Source organism: Ptychodera flava, chromosome 21 (assembly GCF_041260155.1).
Source record: "Ptychodera flava strain L36383 chromosome 21, AS_Pfla_20210202, whole genome shotgun sequence".
NCBI classification, from domain to species: Eukaryota; Metazoa; Hemichordata; class Enteropneusta; family Ptychoderidae; genus Ptychodera; species Ptychodera flava.
Window position 1 is genome coordinate 19,509,123 of NC_091948.1, and position 24,873 is coordinate 19,533,995.

A 24,873-nucleotide genomic window follows, 5' to 3' on the forward strand; every position below is an offset into this window, starting at 1 on the left:
ATCCCACAGCATACACCAATCTTATTAAAGGCACGCCAAAACTGAACCTCTCACATCGGCGACTGCAGATGGAATTGGTGATCCCTATCGGGATTTGTCGACGGCTCGCTCTATTTGTCTCCATGAGTCTGAGCGAATTGGGAATCAAATACTTCACCGAGCTGCTGACATCAAATACTCTTTCAAATTGCAGAGATAGTATTTCTAAAAGGGAGTTTATCACTTCATTGGAATGATACCCCATTAAAAGAGTTACACACATAACTGGCGTGCCATCGCTTCAATAGACATTCATATTTTTCTACTGTACCTCTAATAAGAGTCAAGTCAACGGTGTAATATTTCATCGTCGAGATCTTGTCAGTAATTTTGCAAATTTGGTGCACATCAAGTTTTCACAAGGTGTCATGTCCGTCCCCACTATCGATCCGCCATTGCTTGTAAGTGCTCACTAAAACTCCTTCAATGTACGGTCGCAAGCCTACCGCTTGTGGTCAGACAAACTTGATTTATTGACACCGTCGTTATAAATACAAACTCAGCAGATCAGCGATGAAACAAGTCTGCAAGTGTCTTGCTAATTACGATATTACCAAGTCATTGAGTGCGATGTGATGGAGTGCTGGTCAGCTCAGAGGAAATGCTTGCTAGTCAGTTACGTGCGGCTAGGTGCAAATTTAATATAGAAGAGATACGCCCTTGAAAGCAACACCATTACGGAGTCGATCTGTAGGCAAGGCTTACCATTAAGCGGGAATCTCGTCTAATTATGATGATACAATTACGATATATGAACAAAATGCGGCTCTGTATTAAGCGTCCGAAATTCTGTCGGTATATATCGTCGCCTGTCATAATGTTGGATGTCATGGTAAAGGGTGCGATGCCAAAATTTGTACACCCCCGAAGTCCGGTCGGGTTCCCTATTAAATAGGAGCCTTCAAATCTAGGATGTCTCCTCGGTTCAATTAAATCGATGGGAGTGAGCAAGAGTGGTTGCTTAGTTACGGTGACAAACCCTTGTGCCCCAATTCGAAAATGAATATCGTAACTTCGTAAATGCAAAGAGTGGTGGTCGGGAAGATGAGCGACGACCGCGTTGGAAAAATTATTAGGGTGTCGTGTCTAACTCCGCAAAGTAAACCAACCATTCTGTATCCCAAGCACAACCTCCGAGCGTTAGACGTACCCGGCGATTTCGTCAAGCTCATCCCTACTTCGGATCATTTTCCGGAAATGCTGTGGTTATTTTCGTAAAACCTATAGGTTTTCGTTTGGTAATGGCCTTGTCAACTTCCACCTGGGAGCGATAATTATTTGGAAGGTATGCGACCGTGGTGTTTTGAAATCAAGCAAACAAAACTGTGCCAAAAAAAAAAATCATTGCAAAGGATGCGGTCAGAAATAGCAGCAAGCGGCAGGCAAGATTATTACCGCGTCCGAATGCTATGTCTCGTTGTGACTCGTCATAATATGTGGTGGACTCGATAGATTGTAAACGGGCTATTGTGTTTGAGAAAGTTCCTTTTGTGTTTAGAATGGTTTTCAGCGAGGCCATCTACCCTTTGCCGGCCTTTCAGATCCGAGATTTAAAAAACCCCAACGAGCATCCCTGTAAACTGCGTTTTATATAGACGGCCGTGTGGACAGCGACAGTTAGTGGGTCGATTTTTGAAGCAGTCCTTCGCGGGTGTTTATTCTTACGGGCTATAGAGTATGAAATTCTGAACAAAAACAAGCTTTCGTTTGACGGTATGAATTTTAATATGACTAGACCACATTAGTCCTGTGGCTTAAGGTACTATCACACCTTGGGCAAATCACGGGCAAACTGATCAAAGCAAAGCAAGAGAACGGCATATGATCAACAATTATTATCATTAATAATAAGCGAGAGGTACTTACAGTTCAGTGACTCGATTCGAGCTAATGTGAGGAATTTCTCTTAATTTATCTTTTACACTGCATTCGATGACTGGATCAGTGCATTCACAGTGCGTAGGACAGACCGATGCGCCCCGCACAACAGCTCCGGCGACTATACACAAATACAATAGACAGCACCCCGTAAGATACACAGTACTCAAGCAGTGCATTTTTGGCAATTTTCGCTTCGCTGCCGCTTTGACAGTCCCTGATAAGTGGCTCTTGAGAAAAATTGACAACTGGACACTAGTTTTCAACACGGCCAGTGTCGATACGTCGAGCGTCTCCAGACGTTTGCCCGGATCCGTCTTCCTGGTCTGTCCTTGTAAGCTATGCGCAAACGACACAAATCGTTAGTCTTTGAGTCAACATGTAGTCCCCGATTGTAGGCGTTCAAGGCAGACGACAATTTTTTTTAAATCGTGAGTTGACAGTTAAAACGAAGAGAAAAAAACTGAACAAGGTGTGATTTCAATTCAGCGAGTCGTACGCTGAATCCTGGCGTAATGTCGTTGTCATTTTCCGCGGCGATGAGGCACCAGCGGGGACTCCGTTTTCACCGTGGAACACAGCGCGGATTGTCGTTGCCGTCTAGCCTTCACTACGTATGTAGCAACTGTAAATGAGCCAAAGAAAAGATGTTATACGCTCAGTCGTGATGTACCAGCACGCTTTGCAAGCCGCGTCGCTATTGGCCAATGCGTGTCTTTGTTATTTCATAATGCACAGACCTTGTCAATGCGTGATGTAAAGTCCTTGGATCATAGAAGACACACCTTTATGTAAATGTGGACGCCTGGCCGTGAGGGTCAATACGTTTGCAAGTCCAGCGTTTTCTGTCTGTCGTATTTGCAAACATGCTTCGATCCAACTGCACTATATTTCACCAGCTTTCCATTGTAAAAATATCGTCTCCACAATTTAGCTGACTCTGTGCTCCAAATTAAATGTCTACGCAATGTATACGCACCGTGCTCATCCGGATGCCTGCTAATTTGCATATTATAATTAACGTAATTCCATATCATATCACAGTCTGCCGCTGCCGTCGCATTTACATCTCGCTACTTGAAAATTTTCAATTTAAAATTTTCACACAACCCGAAAGTGAGAAAAAAAGTCGTTTGTTGGTCCGAGATAATTTTAAAAGGGATTTCAAATGTTGCATCACCGTCTCATTTCTCTGCAGTTGTGAAAACAATTTAGCAAAATACCAGTGCGATAATATCTGGATTTTCTCTTGTGAAGCTGACATATTCCTATGTATATCTTACTACAGTACGTATAACCTTTGAGAGTGTCAACACTACCGTAAAATACGATATAAACTAAACTAGACTGAGCAAAAATTAAAATTTAAACAGTTGATCGTCTGCGAACTTATGATTGAGTGCTGTGTTCGTGTTGCTGGACTGCGACCTACAGTGCACTTATCGCTCCAGGGAAAATACTGACTGAACACGAACTTCCTTTCGCAAAGCAAGCGATTCCGTTACTTCGTGAAATATGCACTCCCGGCATGTTGTGCGCTTGAGAAATCATCAGCGTTCGTGGTTACCATCGTAACGGAATGACGACCACGCTATTTTAACCATTTACTGTGCACTTTCCAAGAAAAAGCCATTCAAGACAAGTGTTCTGCAAAGACGATCTGCAAAGACGATATCATCTATATACTTTGCATTGCCAAAAGGTCCTGAATTTTATTCCCCCTTGGTAAGACCTCCACCACAGTAATTTATGTAACTAGTGCCGTAGCACTTGCAGTGTACTCGCAAAGCTTAGTATTACAGTCGATCAATTAACAAGAGAGGGCGCTGGAAGGAAAATGCACGGGCATGCCAACGCGATGAAGGGCAGTGTGCGTGCCGTTCGTTCATATACTTCTGTACCGGCATGTTCGAGCAACTCGTCACGGAAGTATTAGCCAACCAGACGTCACGGGAGTATTAACCAACCAAAACGTTGTAGTGATAATGGCTCTGATTGGTGGAGCTATGACCATTTCATCAAGACACATATCTGAGACCCGGACGGTAATACCCTCTGCCTGCCTACACGTATATAAGAGGATCCCCATCCATCGTCATGGCAACGCGTGATGTAAGACTGGCTTGACCAATTACGCGCGATGGATTAAATCTGGTGAAAAACAAGCTCCGACGGAGAAGAAGACCTCATTTATATTTTTATAGCCCCGAAGTGTTTAACCCATTTTAAAGTTTATACTTGACAGTCGAATTTCTTTCATGTTCATTTTGCTCTCCGGCAGAAGACACTATACTACATCACCATGCGCTGCCACGTGAAATAAGTGCCGAGTTGCTATCATAGGGTAGCAGAAAATTTAAAAAGAAAATACGACAACAGCCAACCCTTATCTGCCTCAGGTAATCTACATCGCCATAGACTGTTAATTTCTGGAGAAAGTACCTGCCAATTTACAGGATAATCCATATACCTGCACACACATTTACATACATGTTAGCGTGTGCGTCTGTGTGCACATACATCCTGGTGAAATTCTACGATTCACATGAATCGTGACAAACCTCTTGGACTGCCATGGTTCTTCTGCCGATAAAATTAAACACCAAACACGTGTAGGTTTCCTCTCCCCCGCCTTCCTTCCCAAACTACGTCTATGAATCCTTAGGGGGACTAAATCATGTCGTTAATTAATTTGAAGAGAAGAAAGGGTGACCCTCTTAATCGCAGATTACACCAAAACGTACCTTCATGTATGTTGCTAAGAACTTTGTTTTAAAATTTCTGAATCGTATGCTGAAACGAAGGCTTGGCTTGATTCTCTATAATAGCATGTTGATTACTCTATTTGGCGGAGATGCAGGAAAACAGTAAGAAAAAATTATACTGCCAATTGCTTCATCTGGTGTTGGGTGAAATCAACGGGAAGCTGATAAATCGTGGCGTTCTCGATATTATTATTTATATGAAAGCCTAGGGTAGGTGACGTCACGACAATAAATCAGCGGAACGACCGCAATCGCCCCACCTGTCCGTGCCTTCATCATCCTCCAATTTCCAACGCTGTGAGTGGACATTGTGCGTCCATGAAATATTCTACAGCGTCTGCCACGCGCTATTCTATAAAAAACACCAGTCGTCCCTTTGCGTGCGAGAATGTCAGACTGCGTTGCCATGGAAACAAGTCCTTCAAATGGGCTGATTCATTTGAGTTATAATAAGGAGTTGCGCGACGCACTCAATCACAAAACAAACAGATCCCTAGGAAAATAGAAGAGGCACCTGGAGACTGAACTCAGAGTGACCTTTGACTCCAGCGGTGACCTCCGCAATCGTGTTGACCTAGAAAATTGTCACAAAACAGAATATGCTGGTGAATGATATAATGCATAAAGGAATGGAAATATAATTCAAAATAATTGACAATGGAAGTTTATCTTGCTCAGTGGAGATCATCGTGTTTCTTATATAGATAATTTGTGTTTTGATCGGTAGGTGCCTTTGGATAAACAGAAATCAGAAACTCAAATTATTCTTGCCTATTTTAAAGGCCATAGGTTTAATATTACTTAAGGTAGGCAATGGTGTTTCGTGACAGATAGAAATAAGTCTCCGAATGGCGAGTTCATAATTAAATGCTGATGTTCGATCGACTGGGCTTTAGCAACGGCGTTAAATGTTTAGTGCCATGGTGCGATTTGCTGGGCCATCTGTCTAGTTCGACGCGTGCAACTTACGACTATATATAGGACAGCAATAAACAGATGCGCACGCCCCGTCCGTCACCCCATGATCCATTGTGTAATTATTGGATCGAAATATGGAACTGACGCATTTTCTCTTTGAGTCAATCACTCCGCTGTGTAGGCTATTTAGTCGACGGGAAGGTCATGTACTGTTTCGCTAACTAACAGCGATATCATTCAGTTAAAGGTGTGTGACATTAGATTTTTCTATAACTTCCTGACCTTGCAATGTATCCAACGTTAAAAAATATGAATAATAATCAGGCAAGGTACAGAATAATGCCGCAGTTCAGATTTATTTTTTTCTTCTTTCCCCCTCGGCATCGACACGAAAAAGGTTGATGAATAAATGGAAAGAAACAGATGAAACGGAGTGTATCCTGCAGCGGGGTTCTGCATCATTTTGACGGCTGTGTTGACGGAAGTCGAACAGAGATTCGTATTAGAACTCGCAGTGCAAAAGCACTGAATCTAGGATAGTATAGACAACAGTGTGTGAGAAACGCTACACGATTCGCTGTATAGTTAATGATTTGACGAGGTCATAGGACATTTTTTGTGTCAATTCATTCACTGTCACGAATCTCAGCGAACCCTGACACACCTTGACAGCAGCGTTGCCATGGCGCATCGAGATAAACGCAGCGAAGAGGTCAACGTCACTTTCTACAAGTTTGCGCGTTATTTTAACAAGGCGCGACTTTCACGAATTGCAAACGGAGAAATAGGGACAGTTCAATAATGTCACCATGACAATCAAACAAGAATTAAAAGTTGAACAACTATCTTAAAGAACTACGAAAAATTGTATCCATGGCGACAAAAAATCAAAAAACACGGAAGACTCTTGCAATGATCAGATACAATCTGTGTGGAGTAGTCAACAATCTTCTGTTATAGATGCGGTATCTTTCGTGCGTGAATGACGCGTCCATTCTTGCTTGACTCGTTTCCTTACTTTTTCGCTATAGATGGCATAGTATGCAAATCAGCGATTAGAAAAAGTAATAGACACAATAGGGTAACGCCAGAAACGGTATATGTCCGCATATTATATCTAGTTATAAACCGCAACATGCTCATTCAGTGTCGCGATTCGCCAGAATACGTCACGTGACGAGATAATAACGAACACTTATTACTTGGTCATGAAGGCTGTAGCACCCCATTATTACCCCGAGGGGCTGTGCGTTACCTGAAACACATGGCTTTTCCCCGAGGCCGTAGGCCGAGGGGTATAGCGATGTGTTTCTGGTAATGCACGGCCACTAGGGGTAATAAACGGGTGCTATAGCCCAAATAAAGACCAGGTTATAGGTGTTTGATAACGCACCACAGGCTCATTTTGTTAGCTCACGTGTTCACACACGTGAGCTAATGTCGCAGCGATGTCTGTCTGTCTGTGTCTGAGTGTCTGTCTGTCTGTCTGTCTGTCTCTGTGCTCAATATCTTAAAAACGGCTCATCAGATCAGAATCAAATCTAATACATAGATTCAGTTTGCAAATGGCAAGAACTGATTAGTTTTTGATGGGTGTGGCTTGCTTACTTTTTGCTCATTTGCATAATTAATGAGCTTTTAGTAAAAACGGATATACATTGAGAACGACTGCACACGATTTGATGAGATTTGCTACAAATGTTGATCACATCAAGATATATCAGCAGTGAAATTTATTATGGGGTGACATTAAAGATAATTGCTAATTTGCATATTGAATGAGATTCAATGAGATTTTGATAAGATTTGCTATGTACATTGAAGATACTATGATATAACATTATTGAAAGTCAATTAAGCATTTTTACTTCAGCCAATTCCTAATTTGCATATTTAATGAACTTTCCTAATTAGGGATATATATCTGAATTGACTCGACCAAAGTTGAAGAAACTAGCTACATATATTGAAGATACTATGATACAACATTATTGAAAGTCATTAAACATTTTTACTTCAGCCAATTCCTAATTTGCATATTTAATGAACTTTCCTAATTTGGGATATTTATCTGAATTGACTAGACCAAAGTTGACGAAACTTGCTATGTACATTAAAGATACTATGATACTACATTATTGAAAGTTATTTAGCATTTTTTCAGCCAATTCCTAATTTGCATAATTAATGAGCTTTCCTAATTAGGGATATATACCGGGATTTTCTTGATCAAAGTTGGTGAAACATGCTATGTACACTGGTGATACCAGGTAAAACAATATTGAAAGTTATTTCGCATTTCCATGTCAGTTAATTTATAATTTGCATACCTGATGATGATGTGGTGAACATTGTTCACGATGTTGATCATAAACAATTTCAATGAAGTTGCAAACATGTGGGAAAAGTTTAAGTGTACACAAAACTGCAATATATAATGAAACAAGTGAGCATTTTTAGTTCATATCTGGTTTTATGGTATCGTTTTTATAATGTTCTTTGATATATATCCACTGCAACAATTCATCATGAGAAGTTTACGCGGCGATTCCACGACAGCGGTAACAGTAGTGCAAATTTCTTCACAAAAAATATCCAACGTCCCTGGTTGCACTTGAATCTTTGCTGTCGATGAGCTCCTCAAGTTCCCACGCTCTTGGAATGGAAAATCTTCCCGTTCCAGTTAGAGGGTCGTCGCTCAAACTGAGCGCTCATCAGGTTCTAGTCATCTGTTATTGCTTTAAAGCTGCTGACGACACTATGTCTATGGTCCCTGAAATGTTGCTTCAGTGCAAACTAAAAGGATGGAAAATGCATACAATAACATACATACATACATACATACATACATACATACATACATACATACATACATGTACGTATATACATACATACCTACATACATACACATATATACACATACACATATACATACATATACATATATACGCATACACAGACGCACCTCTATAGTTTGATCCGACGAGGAAATCTGTTGTTTGATATATATATATATATATATATATATATATATATATATATATATATATATATATAATATATATATACACACACACACACACACACACACATATATATATATATATATATATATATATATATATATATATATATATATATATATATATATATATATATATACAAAATATATACAATGTGCCCTCCCGGTTATATATATATATATATATATATATATATATATATTATATATATATATATATATATATATATATATACGTACTATGTATGTATGTATAAAATAAAATCAGTGATTGTGAAATAAGTACAACGATAGGCTATAATCAACGAAGCCAGACGAATACACAGAGAATATAGAAAGAAATTAAATATTGTAATGAATCATGAAAAAATAACAACCAAATTCAATAAATAAATAAATGAATAATGAAGCTTGAAAATACCTTTTCATTCCGTGCTCAATAATACCATGGTTTCTGATAAATGGCTGTTAATATTTATTTATCTTTTATGACAATGGAGTTCGACCAACTATTGTCAAGGTTGCTTCACTTGGACACAACATCAGCTTTTCAACAAAAATAACTTCCAAGGATAATGTAAAAGATTTGAGTGTTTAGGGTATTATGAAACGGCACGTGTTCTGCTTCCTGTTTCGCTCTGATGTGCACATGTACAACCCCGTTTATTGATCCCCTGTGGTACAGAATCGGTGCAATACACGAAGGGGAAGACAAACGAGACGTGTGGTGCTTTCTGTTCGCACACAATTGTATCCATCGATGACACGTGCGCACGTGCACGGGGGGGGGGGGGTACTTTTAATACTCCTAATTGCGGAATATCAATCTAATTTGGACTAGGATCCGGCATATTATAATCTCCAGTCACGCGACTTTTGTGGCAATGTTCAACGAAGCACAAAAGAGATTTTAATTTTTTTCTCCAGGCGCAATCTGAAACACTTTGGGAATTTCCGAACAAATATTTGGAAAAAGAAAACATTGACAATATTTATCGTCGATTCCCATTTAAGGTATCCAGGTCATATTGTTTTACATGAGGGCACGATTTCAGCCTTGTCCGTAGTTGGTGCCTTTCGACCAACAAAATGTCTCTCCTGCAAATCACATAATAACAGCAGCGCGTTGCAATTAAGACACAATTGTGCACAGACGATCGATGCTGTAATACCGGTAAATGTGGTGTTACATTAACGCTAAAAATTTCTGCCTCATTAACTTTTTTGTAATTAGATGATTTTGAATCACAAGCTTTGCATCAGGCTAGGGTGTGTTTGCCGTATTGTTTAACACTTAACGCCTCCATAACTTGATTTGTGACTCTGCTTAGTAAATCATAAGGCCCAATAATTGTATCGCTAAATAGTTTTGATGACGAAATATTGCAATATATGTGACAGTGGCTAATTTGAGATGAGCAGATACCCTCAAAATATCAGTATATGACTTGATTTACACGTGACCGACACTCTTCACAGAAAATACTCGCGACAGCAGGCTTTGTCAGTGAGCAAGAAAACTGATTTTACTTTTCATTTTGCTTAAGTCATTGAAAAATGTTACCTTTGTCGACATGTCATCTGATTTGGAATTTTTTTTCCATTGACATTATAAAGCAAGGCATCTTATCATACTGAATTTTCAGAGTTAATTGTCAAGTGCGGCCTGCCCCGTTTGATGTTGTTCTTAAAACAACATATCTTTTACATTAAGAGCCTCATTGGTCCCTCTACGACCTTTGGAACACTGCTAGGCAACGGAATGCCGTGATATTATCGGGCATGAGGCGATACCGAGCCAGAAATACAAGGGAGGTTTTAATGATCTCCAATTAGCCCTTTACAGAGTTCTACCAAGCAGGATGACGAAATTCGGCTAAATCTATTAATATGTTGGTGCAATACAATTCTCCCTTGGGTCTTCTAACCGAGATGACTGCTGTTTAATCTTGTTAGTTAACGTAGTCTGACATTTAAAGCAGCCATGGAGCTTTCTTTTGCAACTAATGAGCTTATTCGAACTGCGATTATCGTTTATCTGGTATTTTGTATGTTGCCTGCTCTCTCTCTCTCTCTCTCTCTCTCTCTCTCTCTCTCTCTCTCTCTCTCTCTCTCTCTCTCTCTCTCTCTCTCTCTCTCTCGGTAGACAAACACATTTGGGAGTAGACAAACACATTTGGGAGTAGAAAGAAAGATAGGAGGTATAAAGATATATTATGCCCACGTATTTATTCTAGTAACAATGCTAGCATCTCTAAATCCATCCATGTAGACGTCCAGTAAACAAACACTTGTATGCAAACATAGATATACTCATAATACATACATACATACATACATACATACATACATACATACATACATACATACATACATACATACATACATACATACATACATACATACATACATACATACAAGCTCAAAGAATAGTTTAATCCGTTTGTTTTAGATGGCCTGACAGGGCAATCGTAGATCTTTAGCCGGCGTCATTAATCTCGTCATTAGAAGTGAATATCATTAAATCAAGCATATAAATTATCATTACCATAGAAACTCACCTGTCATGAAAACGATAGGGAAAAACGTATTTACCCGCGGGTTGTTTTCTTCGGGGAAGTTCCTAATTGAAATAAAATTGAGGGAGTAGAATTCTTGGATGACAGTATGAGATATCGCGATAGCTAAACTGCATTTGGGAGCAATTTCCCCCAGACATAATTTTTCATTTCCTGTTGGTATATGTGGCCGGGGTAGGTGGTCGTAAACATGCCCTAATTTTCTAACAAATGTGATAAGGCAATAGCGGAACAGCATAAGAAACGATATTACACTTTTTGTACCAATTGAACCTTGGTCATGGCCAACAACCAAAGGTGATAAAGAAGGGGCGAACTGCACGAGAATTCGAAAGAGTAGTCGGGATAGCGGTATAGTCATTGAACGATGTTCGTATGCACAATACCCCCACAACTCTCATCTCCAGCTTGAGCCAACGGCTGTTACTAGATCGGCGTTCGTGTAATACGACCTGTTACTGCAGTCAGCCGTCAATATTGCTGTACGCGCACAACGTCCAAAGCGCAGCCATGTTGACATAACATATATACGTTTAACTGCTCCGTCGCTGGAAGAAGAGTAAGAACCGCTTTGACAATGTTGGAATGCCAAATTAGACTTCAGATGGTACAAAAATGTCTTTTATCTTAAATGCAACCATATTTAGTTTCAACAAACTGAATATTTTACATATTGGTCACGAAATTCCCCTCCACATTCTCATCGTTATCATAATGTTCAACGGTATAGGCCTAACCTTATGAACACAAACAAACGCCAATTACACTTGACGCAGGAATGTGTTAAACATTGTATTTGTTAATTTGTTAATTTGTATTTGTTAATTTGTTTGAGACATGATGTCAAAAGTAGGTTTTGAGGTTTGGTAGGCATAATAAACAATAAATCACATGAGTTTATTTTTTTCCTCATTATTTCAATATTGTGCGGGAAACTAACCAGACAGACTAAGGGACGACGTATCCAGTGATTGTACGATAACATGGCATAAATTTGTCGATGCATCCGATAGCTTTGCCTCCAATATTATCGACTTCACTGTTATGGGCATATTCATCGAGATTGTCGGTGCGATATTTTGTCAAGTGTTCCGTGCATATCGACTGAGCAATTTTACAATGAAAGTGCAAGCATTGGGGATAAAGGATGGTGTTTGAATATTAATGTTTTGCTCGCATGATAGCTAGTTAATCGCCACAGGACGGTGAATCAATCTTATCAGATTGGTACAAAACACACGAAATTCTTCATTCTTTCTTCCCTCTCAGCAAACACGAAGGTACATCGGTACTTTCAATATTTAAAGGGACAGTAGTTGTAACTTTTGATGATTTTTTTCACTTTCTTTTTATGTCAAGTAAAGTGTCCTGTTCTAATCCAAAAAGCACGTTGAAACACCAATTATTTAGCTTGTCAACACAGGGTCTATACGTGTAAAATACACTGTTATTGTTTACACCGGCATTCTGGTCTGGGTCAGAATTCACTTGTCAACAATAATAATGCAGTCTATATGTACGGCCCGACTTAACAAGCGGAATACTGTGTACCTTGACATGCTTTGGGGAGTAGAACAAGAAACTGTATTTGACATTTAAAAAAATGGTGAAAAATCACCAAAAATTACAGCTGCTCGCCGTTTAATCGATCACTATTTGCTCTCGGACAACGAAACGTGAAAAACCGCACAATTTTTTATGCTTGGTAAATGCAAACGGTTTTGATTCATTTAAGTTACGCTTTGCGTACTGTTTATCCAACAAACTTTCCTCATTTCTTTGTTTTCCACTTCCTTCGGAGACATTAAGTCCGTGTTTTTTTTAAGCGTCAAGTCCAGGTGTTCACTTTTTCCAACGCCAATACAAACTACTTTACCATAAACTGTCGCAATTGACTAGTTTGTATACCTAGGTCAGTTGAGATTCTTTGTAACATATAGTATCGTGTAAACCATATCATCCACTGACAATACAACATTGATATTCTTAACTTTGTTGAATTTTGTTGTATGATACTGAGATATTTTCTTAATCGATGATAATGTTTACAGCGTACAATCACCGCTTCGGTATAGGTCAACAAGAGACATAGATGACAAAAAATACCAAATTAAGAACACGTAAAGACGTGAGCAGAAAACCGCACAAGTATATGAACCCAGGTGGAAATTATAGAAACAGTCCAAATAGTTCATTGCTATAAACTATGTTGTCCATCTTCGAACATGTCCTGAATTGAATCTTGTTCGCTTTATTTCCTTTGTCCATCGGGAGCTCCGCGTAATGATGTAGACGGCATGATGAACGGTCAGATATGAAATGTTCAGCACGCCACTTTGCTTCAGGTCCACGCCATCTTCCGTAACCATGGATGAAAGTTAGCAAAAAGGGTTGAGCTCATATTTATGAACGACTGCATTGTCGATCTCGGTGGACAAAATAGTCGATACTACACGTTGGAAATCTGAACTGTATATTCCCCTTCTGTTTAGGTATATGAACGACAACAATCCGCATTAAAATGATCTATTTTTTCGAGCTCAGTGAATTGGGAAAAGATTGACCTTTTCCCTAAATCAAAGCACGGTATCATTATCTTTCTCGACGCTCACGACTGAAGAAACTCGAAGATGCCTTACCATCAGACGACAAATCTACTGACAACGGAGGCACTATCCTGTCGACCATTTCCGCGGAGATAGTGCGGCCAAATTGTCCGCATATTTCGAAATATTGTTTAATCCTAGTGATTATTTATTTTCTCAAATTACAGATACTACAGAAATGCATGTATCCATTTCTGAAGCATCTTGTTGGCTTTTAATTTTTTTTGAAATATAAGATACCCAAATTCAGTCGATCGGCGTGAACAGTCCTGCCGCACAAGCATTGTGGTTTGAATAAAAGAAAACCGAGATTGTGGTAGTAAAATAGCTACTGGGTGAACCATTTCTCCAAATACTTGTAGTTACAATTCGTACAGGTATGTTTCTCTTCCTCAAAAGTGATTACACTTAATATCAGGAAAATAAATACACTTTCTTTTATTAACTTAGGCCTCGTTGACGGACGTCTGTTTGGTTTTTATTTAGAATCTTTAGTTTTTCGCAATGTTTCAAACGAAATTTCTTTCTGGGGTCGTCGGCCATTCAAACTTAAATATCTTTAGCATTACTAATATTTTTGTCACTCATTTTGTTACAAGCTGTTGCAAGCGAAGAGAATTACGTGTACCTACAATTGTTCCTGTTCGGGTTAATTAATGTTTTGTGACCATTTTTGAGCGAATATGGCTTTCAATATACCATTCAAATGATGTGTTTGTGGCATTGAGTGACCAGGGATCACACCAAAATGAAAAATACCCTCACCCCTAACTATTTGCATTTCACGGCTTTAATAACAATGACTTCTCCAAGACAACCAACGAGCTTTACGTGCTGTGCTGCGTTGCCATACAGTAGTGAATGGCTCTTCGCTCTCCGCTGAGGCAAAATCCTAACAAAGAAGGGTCTCAAGCAAAACTAGTAGTATTAGAAGAGTTCGTTTGTGCACACTAATGTACTGTTGCATATTATTCATGTTGTTGTTAGACAGAGCTATTGTTGTCACTTAGGGTTAGACTGACCGAAATCTACAGGTGCGCAACCAATGTGTCTCTGTGAACAGGAGGCTGAACAGGGGTGAAATTCTATTAAATCGGTCCAGACAAATTTATTGGCTGTTGCTGTGGCGTGCGCGGTCGGGTATTACGTGCTGCATATCACTCTGTTTTGTTCCTTGTGCTTTGGCCGTCCATTTAGGGTGGCACTAACCTAAATAATCAGGTGTGCATAGAATCAGAATGATTGTATTCCAGCGTGGGACCAAAGAATTTCTCCAGGGCTCTCTGGCTGACAATGGCCGTACACTCCGGGTCATACTGCACACTATAGGAACAATCACTTCACATTCCTGTGATCGAATTGAATCGGTTTGAAGTAATGCCCCGTTGTAATTTCACAAACTGCTGGCCGATTTAGAATTCATGTATCGCAATATTTATATGTGTCCAGAAAAAAATACTCGTTTTTATTTGAATTCTTCGTCGGAAAACTGGGCATAGACTAACCACATGTATTTCAGAATTAATTGATAAAGATGCCTCTTTCGAGGATGGTATTTGTAGAATACAATTTATACTAAAGGTTTATAGTGTATGTGGTACAAAGTTGTTGAACAGCTAGGACGTGGTATGATGAGACCGCACTGCGCCGTCCGGAACCCAGTACCAAACCCTTACACAGGCACGTCACGACGTAATTATGAAAGCTATCTGCTTTGATATGAAGTCATCAAATAAATGACTTTAGCCGATGCATTCGCGGAAATGAGGATCTATATTTGTTGAAATCCATGTAATTGTTTGTCTGTTTTCTATCTCTTCTGTTTCTTTGTCTTCCCGTATGCTATATGTCCCGTATGCTATGTGTCGTTTCACGCGACAGAAGCTCAGGTCTAGACCGCCAGGCCGAATGCATAAGCAAATACTAAACATTTTGAGACCAAAAAGTGCCAAATCCTTACACAGGCACGTCACGACGTAATTGTGAAAGCTATCTGCTTTAATATGAAGTCATCAAACAAATGACTTTAGCCGATGCATTCGCGGAAATGGGGATCTATATTTGTTCAAATCCATTTAATAGTTTTCTACATCTCTTCTGTTTCGTTGTTTTCACGTTAGTCGTTATCCATGCTATTGAATTTCCTGCCGCGCAACCGAAGCTCAGGTCTGGACCGCCAGGCCGAATGCATACATACACAAGCAAACACGAAACATTTTGAGACCAAAGAGGAAAAGGCGAACTAATTAGTCTCATATGTAGACTGCATTCCTTTATACTAAATGATTGTCGTATATACTGTAGTCAAAAAAATACACCTAGCTTATTCTTGCGTTGTGTGGGGAAACATCACCGCATAAAAATCTGAATAAACTTTTCATTCTGCAGAAGAGAGCTTTGAGTTATTTTAGCTACCTTATAATTTTTCGTTCAGTCGACTTATTCTCTTTATTCTCTTAATTTTGTCAATAAGAAAAGAAAATTATCACTTTCTTGCAAATTTTGGCGCGCAAATGTGTGACTGGAAAATCATACAACTTTCTTATAACTTTCCGCGGCGTAGAATTACTGTAACCAGTACGAAACACGTTCTATACAGAATATGGATTGCAAATTTCGAAAGTCACCTATGTACAGGCCAGACAAGTTTAGTTTTAAGTATTGTTCTACAAAGATTTGGATTATACAGAATATTGTCGTTATTACGGTTTCCTAAGACTTTTTCCTCACTATGTAGTGTGATTTTCTTTGTAGTTCACGATGCATTTGAACCCCGATGAAAATTATTCTTCCGAGTAACTCGGCCGCTCATTAAAAGTGTGAATAAATGAAATAAATACACGTATTGCCTAAAGTAAAGTCGGTTGCCTGTAGTTGTGTAGAGAGCTGATCAAATCCCATTCTCCATGCTAATCATTTTGAGACTAAAAGCATTGCGCCTACTTTTTTGAAAGAAAGGATATGGGCAGTATTTCTCCACCGTCTGAAGAAATACTGTTTGAACACTTTCACCAATTGTAATCAATGTAATAATACACGTGCGTGCAAATTTAGGCAGCATTGAACCGACAAAGATTGTGCAGATATATGAAAAAATCATAAACGGAAATTAAGAGGACATTCTCTACTGTTAACAGATTTAAATTTGAAGAGTCAAAGAGTTGCGACCACTTGCAGATGAGTCGCGTACAATATTTGGAATTCTGCGCGACGGATGTCCGATTGTGGAAGCCACTGTGGTGAACGAGAACGCGGGTGGACAAGGGAGAGCAGGCACGCGATTTTGAGCATCAAGGGATGGCCTTCAGGGACTCACTTGGTTTCTAGATATCAACCGCGGTAAACGCATGTGTCTTTATTCTGGTTTTACAAAATTTATACAAATGTTCGGAATCGGGCGCTATGCCCGTCAGTCTATGTGTGTCATCGATACTTTAAGTTCTTCAAAAATGACCGATCGGTACTTTTGAAATGTGGATAGCAACTGCAAACCGAATATCATAATTGATTCTTGTTTGTTTGCTTGTTCTTCTTTCTTATTTGTTGCGAGGATTTCATAATATACATTTTGGAAACACGCTTCTGTAACATTAATATATGACTGAACACTATAGATAATCTTGGAGGAATCGAGCTCGCATATCTAATAGTTAAATGTAAATATTCCCCAGTGTTTCACAAATCGAGTAAACTTTCACAATGCTCGGGGTTAAACTTACAGGTAATAGCGCCTCATTTCCCCTTTATCAATATTTTGCATGTTGTAATAAACTTTTGTAATTGCGCGCCAGACTGAAAACAAGTTAGCACATATTACAGAAGACATCAAGACGGAGGATGTACTTGTTATAGTATCTATAAGTTGAAGGTGACTTGGGTGTGAGGTTCTGGGATTGCATATTCGTACAGTGTCATTATTTGGCCATTTATGGTACTAGACAGATATCAAGGGATGACGTTGTGGAGCCTTTGGTGCAGGGGTTAGAAATGATCAACATTTCATCCGTGCATGCGACTCAGTTAAAAGTCTCATGCTATAAACACTCTAATACATTGTCCTCTTTAAAAACATACATAGCATATTCAATTCACATCTCGTAAATAGACCTGTAAATGCTTTTACAAAAGCGACAATCACAGACGGTACATCGTGGCTTGTTGAACGCAGAGCGTGAATTAATTCGCTGTATGGCACCGTTTAGGAAGGCATGTCCCTCACTTGTTTCCTTAAAATATACTGATGTGACTTCGGACCAAAACATCCTCATGTTATTGGTCATTTTCAGTAGACTACTTCAAAACATTTTCCTCCGAGGGGATGACGACACCAAACAATATTGCTTTGTTGTGCCTGTTTTAAATGAGGCCCTCTTTTGTATTACAAGGCTTGTATGGGTGATTCGGAAGTTAATATCACGCTGACCATCTCAGACGGAGCCCGATGTCCCTGCGATGCTATGTAGAGTTTTCATACTAGCATGTCCTGCACTGACAAGTTGTCTTCATGGAAATCCTGAAGTTTTGAACATTGCATTCACGCCACACTACATAGCATCCCCTCGTGTTTTGTATTTAGTCTCTAACTTGTCACTAATTTACTGACTTATTTATTTCTTGATTTATTGTATCCATCCATCTCTCTCTCTCTCATTCTATCTATTATTCTGTCTGTCTGTCCGTCTGTCTGTTCCGCCTGTCTGTTTATTTCTTCATCAACAAAGCGACCTTGTTTTCGAGTGACTCGGGCTAAGATCGATTTCTAGTGCGCCATGCCTGTCGAAATCGTGGTTGCATTGTGAGTGTTTCGTCTTGCGTAGGCAAAATATTCAGGCAATTTCCAAAGAGGTGGGCGTTTAATATCGGGTAGAACACGCCGTATAGCCGTTCTAAATGTCAACAATTAAAAAGGCATAGTCTGAAATGTAACCAGACAACAGGTAACACCACAAAACTACCTTGTGGCATATTTTCCCTGAAAATGGAAAACGCGTGTGCACGAGTCACTGACCGAACACATTTCATTTCAGCTGCCGCTGCAAGGCTTTTAATGACGCCCGGACAGACAATTCAATCGAAGTGCCATACGGCCCCATACGAGAGATACATTTAATATTCCGCCATGTTGTAAAAGCTAGGCAGGCTCCTGTAGTGACCTATAACAAGTCAGCAAGTCGGGGGTATCATATCATTTGGGGGTTTTTATATGTTTCACAAACAGGTTTCCGAGATTTTCGCTGTGTTTCTGACTGTGTAGATAAAGAAATATTTTGCGACTTGCGGATTTTGTAGGGTTACTTTCCAAAACGAGCCAGTTGCAAACGCCATGCACGGTCATTGTGGAGGGACTGTGTGCTATGCTATGCTATGACATAATTCCGTAACTTTCAGTCAAACGTCTAGATTTACCGGTAAACGATTTAGGCGCTCCTCATCAAAAGCGGATCAAACGGACACCAAATTAGTTTGCTCTCATCAATGTGTCATATTTGAATGGCATGACTATTGACAATTTGTTACATGCCAGTTTTGATGCCCACGCCAAGTCACGCAGGACATACGCACCGACTACAGTTTACCCCTACAGTCAAACTTTGCAGCAAAACTTCGTCACCATTGTTAAAAAATTCTTCACAATAGCCGACTTTGGCACGCCTGGACCTGTAGAAGGCCAACCAGGCGCGGTAAGCGTTACCAGAAGACAATTTTCAGTGTCGTGCTGACACAGATAAATTCGTTTAACTTCAGCCGATAACGGCCACCGCCCGCCTTTCTAATGTTATTCATGGCCTCTTCGATGAGCCAACGAAAAGTCTGCCTATGTATGGCACTAGAGAAACAAGGGAAGATATGTTCGAATTTTCCTGCCGAAGCATGAATACAACAATGTACAGGAACGAAACAAACGCATTATCATTCGCTCACAAAACTACACGACCTCTGACGTTTTCAGTCTCAACAATCGCGATGCAATTGTGACCTAATGCCCCTCTTCTATTCAGGTGTCTCAGAGCGGGCTCGTTTGGCTCCTCGCCAATTTTAAGCGATGTGTTTTAGGTGCCAACACGCAATTTGCACAAAACTGGAACCCGTTCCAATTTTTGGTGCGTATACCTTACGATATACATGGAAAAAACAGATACATACATTGAAGTATTTGATAATAGTTGCCATGACAGCCATCGCTGGAGCCTTGCCTGTGCATTGATTTTCAACGTACATTCCCATCTAGGGGCCTGCAAATTTCACACAATAACTTATTCTTTAGGGTGCAGTGACCATGTCGTGTCCAATTTTCGCGACTTATTGTTCGTCTGCATTTTTTACAACTGAAAGCTAAACATCCCCCGCTTAACATTAACGTAAGCTGCCACGATCGGTTTCTGAACTCGTTGCACCGGCAGAGCGATGTCGCCTTAGCATTCGCTTTTCTGAGATACAAATCATCGCCATTGCATCTTTTTTTTTTTTGCTTTGATAACCATCATGTCCGCCCATCTGTCTCTTTTAAATCGGTGAAATGTCGAGAAGAAGGCCTTGCTCTTTGTCGTTTTGAGCTCATTTGATGGTCTAAATGACAGATATCGGAGCTCCATGTAAATTGGTCACCGTGTAACCTGTTGAATCGGTGCCAAAGCTCCAGGGGGACCACACTGAGTACGGCGGTTGAAATATGAAAGGTCTTGCCTGCTATCTGAGAAAATTTGGTCACTTTGTCTTTCTGAAATTCTACACCTATTTACTGCACAGCATTTTATAAAGACTATGAAACTAAAAAGTCATATTCGCGGCATAGAAAATTGAGGTCAATTAATGACCGAAAGATTTCTGTCGTTACTGACAGAAGCCGATACCCGAAAGAGCATCCGTCACCATGGATAAACTCGTCCCTGTCTGAGCAAACTCAGAATACTAAACTTGGAAAAACGCCATGGTCGTAACAAGCACAAACGCTGCCCTTGAATGGCGCAATTTTATGCCAAATACAGATTCACACTGTCTCTCGCCTCGTTTACCTTCCTTCGGCAACGATCTTGACTTGGTATCGTTCAGAGAGAAAAATAAAAGAAACAAAATTGATAAAATCAGTCACCCTCTTAGGCAAGCGAGATCATCTTACCTGAAGACAAATTAAAGAAATTAACAGTTTGTAGATTCATTGTTGGCATGGAAACTCTATCTTGCCACGCAAACACGACTGACTCGGAAGCAAACATGGCTGCAGCCACCACCACTTATTAGTTCATTCATTCGTCTCATTTGTTTAATTATTATTTCTTCACTTGTTTATTAATCCTTGCGTAAAAGAACACCCAAATTCAAAGAAGATTATTAGGGAGGCCGTAAAATCTATATTTCCCTATTATGCATTTCATAAAATACAAACATTTAGCATTATGTATGTATGTATGTATGGATGGATGGATGGATGGATGGATGGATGGACGGATGGACGGACGGATGGATGGATGGATGGATGGAAGTGTATAGGTAGATGAATGGGTGGATATAGACACCCTGAAAAAGTTGAGAAATATCAATCATCTGCCATTTTGACATGCAATATCTTCTCCATTTCCCGATTCCATATAGTCAACTTCGTTGTATTTCTGAGGAAAGTCAATACTACTGCGTGTTGGGCATGGTGCCTTCTCTTTGTCTTTCTTTGTATTGTTTGGCTTTATCAAAGCGAATCAGATCTTACAGAAAATACTGCACCATTTCAGTGACGTCATACCTCAACTCGTGATTGGCTTTCACAATACTTTTGCTGGTATCCTACATTAGTGGACTCATTTTGAGCTTGTTGATTTAATCATGAAGTTGTCACCATCTAGTTTTTGTGAAAATAGGGATATCGGCCATTTTGAATTGCAAATATCGATATAGTTTAGGTCATTTGTTTCTCTCGTACCAAAAATTGAAGGATGACCACCTCGATTTTGACTCTCGATTTTGAAAGAGAATGATTGAAAGCTTCCCTGAATTAAGTTTGAGCAAAAGTTTTAGTCTTTCAGTTCTGATGCGCGTATTAGTTATTAAAGAGGATGAAGATTGGCCAAGCTCTGAAGAGGTGAATTGTCAACGGGTTTATGTTTTTCGTCTTTTGAATCTTACGATCAGCGAGGTTTGTTATTCTGTCAAAGGCGATAAGACGGAGCGAGGGCCGATAGATGGATACCGTTAACTGAACTCTCATCACTACAGCACGGCGTACCGATGACTAGAATGAGATCCCGGCAGGTACATCGACGACGGGTATCAGCAGATAATAGGTGAAGATTGTCATTCTGCACGATTATCCTGCGGCCGCGGCAGTTTTTGTGTTTTGAGGTCACAACAAATGGCAACAAATGTAGTCGAGAATATGAAAAATAAATAAATTAATTGAAGAATAATGCAGATATCAGAAGAGACGCTGGAATTTTATCTACAGCAACACAGCCTAGACGGAGAAAGGATATTTATAGGCCATTGATCACAGTTGAAACAGCACTCTTTTGTGGCGGTATTTTAGCGTTCATATCATAATTTTCCTTTTCTCAATCGAAATTTTATTCGTCTCGAATCTCAATACATTTTCCCTCTCAGCCTTCCACAAAATGTCCTAAAACTGTCATATTGCAGCTCAGTTACAGTGTATGTGGTGCATAACCACATGAAGTGAAGTACTAGCATTCTGTTGTTAAATCAGCTACCAGCAAAGGGGGCCAAAGTAATGCACTTGTGTTTTTGTTTTTATGTTTGTTTGTTTTTTTATTCTCGGCGTAGTGCCGACTGATGATCAATCTGTATACCCAAGATAAAAGCAACAAAACTTTGATATTCTAATCGGAATTGTTTTTCCTAATTATCAACCGCTTTCAAGCAAGACTTCGCCTTCTTTCATGAGTCTACTCGGCGAACTGCAACTTTTGAACATCATGCTTTTCTTGCAGGGACTATTCTATCGTTTGAGCTGATATTAACGTACCTGGCCCACGATGAAACTTATCGATATATAAAGGTTGCTTCTCGACAAATATTGACCGTGATGTTTTGATCATCCGAATCAGAAATTATCGAATTTTTAGATTTAGAACCTTTTTACGAAAATCCACGCAAATGCTTATCTCTCTGTTGAAACAATGCTTCTCAGCTTCGCTCGTCTTTATAGATAAAAGACATGTTTGAGTTTGGTAACCTTAACGCTAGGCAAAGCATCGCTTCATTTGCTTTTTTGTGACAGTATTGAGATTAAACTCCCCCCCCCCCGTAACACACAATTCCAGATATTAACTGTAACTGTGATAACCATTTCTATAAGATTTGGTGTTACATTTGTTAAGACAATGAGTATCGAGTACAGTTTTTTCCACACATAAAATGTCAATAGATACCTTCAGCATAGATGAAACGATGAAAAAATCAGCCTTCAAATCCACCAGTTAAACTAAGGACGGCTTTGCGCGGACTTAGCTAAATCTTATCCGAACTGAACGTCCACTGGTCCTTTGTTCCACGCTGGGTACATATCGACGTTCATGCACAAGGTGGGGAGAACTTGACAGTTCTCGAAAAGAACACGATTTTGAATTTATTATCATAATTGTGAAATCCAGTCTACCCAGGCTACTCCATTAACGGTCAAAGTTCATCGGTCAAGTTAGTGGCAATGTCGAAAGACAACCCAAAATCGAGAGGTGAACCCAACTGCAGAAACGTCATCAACCGACACTTTCACAGGTGGGCGCCCATTCGTCATCGTTTTGCATTCGACTGATTCTACAAGGCAATGATGCCAGCGTTCGTTCTTCATGTTAAGATGTTTTATCCCTATCAGACTCCTGACGATAAGAATACATCGTTATTGAGTACCTCCTATGCAGTCTGAGAGGCCTGTATTCGGTAGGGGTTCTCTTTGTTTTTGCCATCAAATATTTTACTCCATCTTTCTTCGGCATGAGAGTGTTACAAAATCAGATGTTTCCTTTACGGAAAAAGGGATGCTTTTCAGACACAGAATGCGAAAACGACGATTTTTGTCACCGTCGGAGTCTGCAACGACAACCAAATGCATTTATCGCTTGGGCTTTTTTCAGTGGTTTTTTTATGTCTGCCAAGCAAGAGTGGACAGGATTCATCATTTACCACACAACGAATGGTCAATTACAATTACAATAGGACGCGGATGTATACGTTAAGTAAATGTCGTGACGTGTAAGACAGGTACTGATAAACAGCATTGTTAAAATTGCCATTGCAATTTCTTCTGAAAAGAAGTCGGATGCAGCGATACAATAGTATTGAGGAAGATTTGGAGGGACGATGACCGAGTAGATGTCCATGCATGGTTGACATAAAAGGGTCGTCAAACACCAAAGATGTATTTGTTTTACATTCTATACAATTGTAGTCATCTCGATGAACTTTTTTATATTTTACATTTTCCCTCGGAGAAAAAGAAATTGATAATTGATATATTTCTCTCTAAATTTTGAAGTCTTCGCCTCACAGTCATCAACCATGCGTCGGTCATTGTCGATCGGGTCTGTATTTCGGGCTGTGGTTCGAATATTTTCAAGTCAGCAGTCTTGCACAATCAAAGGTGTTCAAGCAACGCATGGTTCGGCCTAGGGATGATGTGACATATACCTGCGACGACAAGCAGCTAGCACCTGAATTTGACTTTCCCGGGGTCCTATTTTTTGATTGGCTGAACCTTCCATACCATGCAATACAAGGTGTGCAGCTTGAGCGAGCAAGACAAACGTTTTACTGTTTTGTTTACATGGCGTAATGACAAATGGTCAACAAAGACAGCAAATTGATCAACTGCATTATCAAGAAATTGTCAAAAATTTCAATATTGATATAAAGTAACCACCGGTGTTGGTCTTTCTACATTGTACCCAAAAAATAATAAAAACGACGCTTAGTTGTGGTACATGAATGACTTTAAGACGAAAGTATATCGACGACGTTTGAGTGATAAAGTATACAATTTAAATAAAAAATAATCAGTTTTTAAAATGTAATTGGGGAATTTTAGTAACCTACCCATAAAGCTATTACATTGAATTCATATC

The 24,873-nt window shown here is 39.6% G+C and overlaps 1 protein-coding gene across 2 annotated transcripts in view; it reads right to left on the bottom strand.

Annotated features, from left to right (window-relative positions):
• The window catches only part of LOC139121643 (NT-3 growth factor receptor-like), a 79,449-nt gene that overhangs the window by 53,750 nt on the left and 826 nt on the right, over nt 1-24,873 (bottom strand). For both annotated transcript variants that reach the window (XM_070686715.1, XM_070686716.1), the window contains exon 2: nt 1,906-2,542. In XM_070686715.1, the coding sequence (XP_070542816.1) occupies nt 1,906-2,096 (191 nt within the window). In that variant the 5' untranslated portion in view covers nt 2,097-2,542. The remainder of the gene's footprint in view (nt 1-1,905; nt 2,543-24,873) is intronic.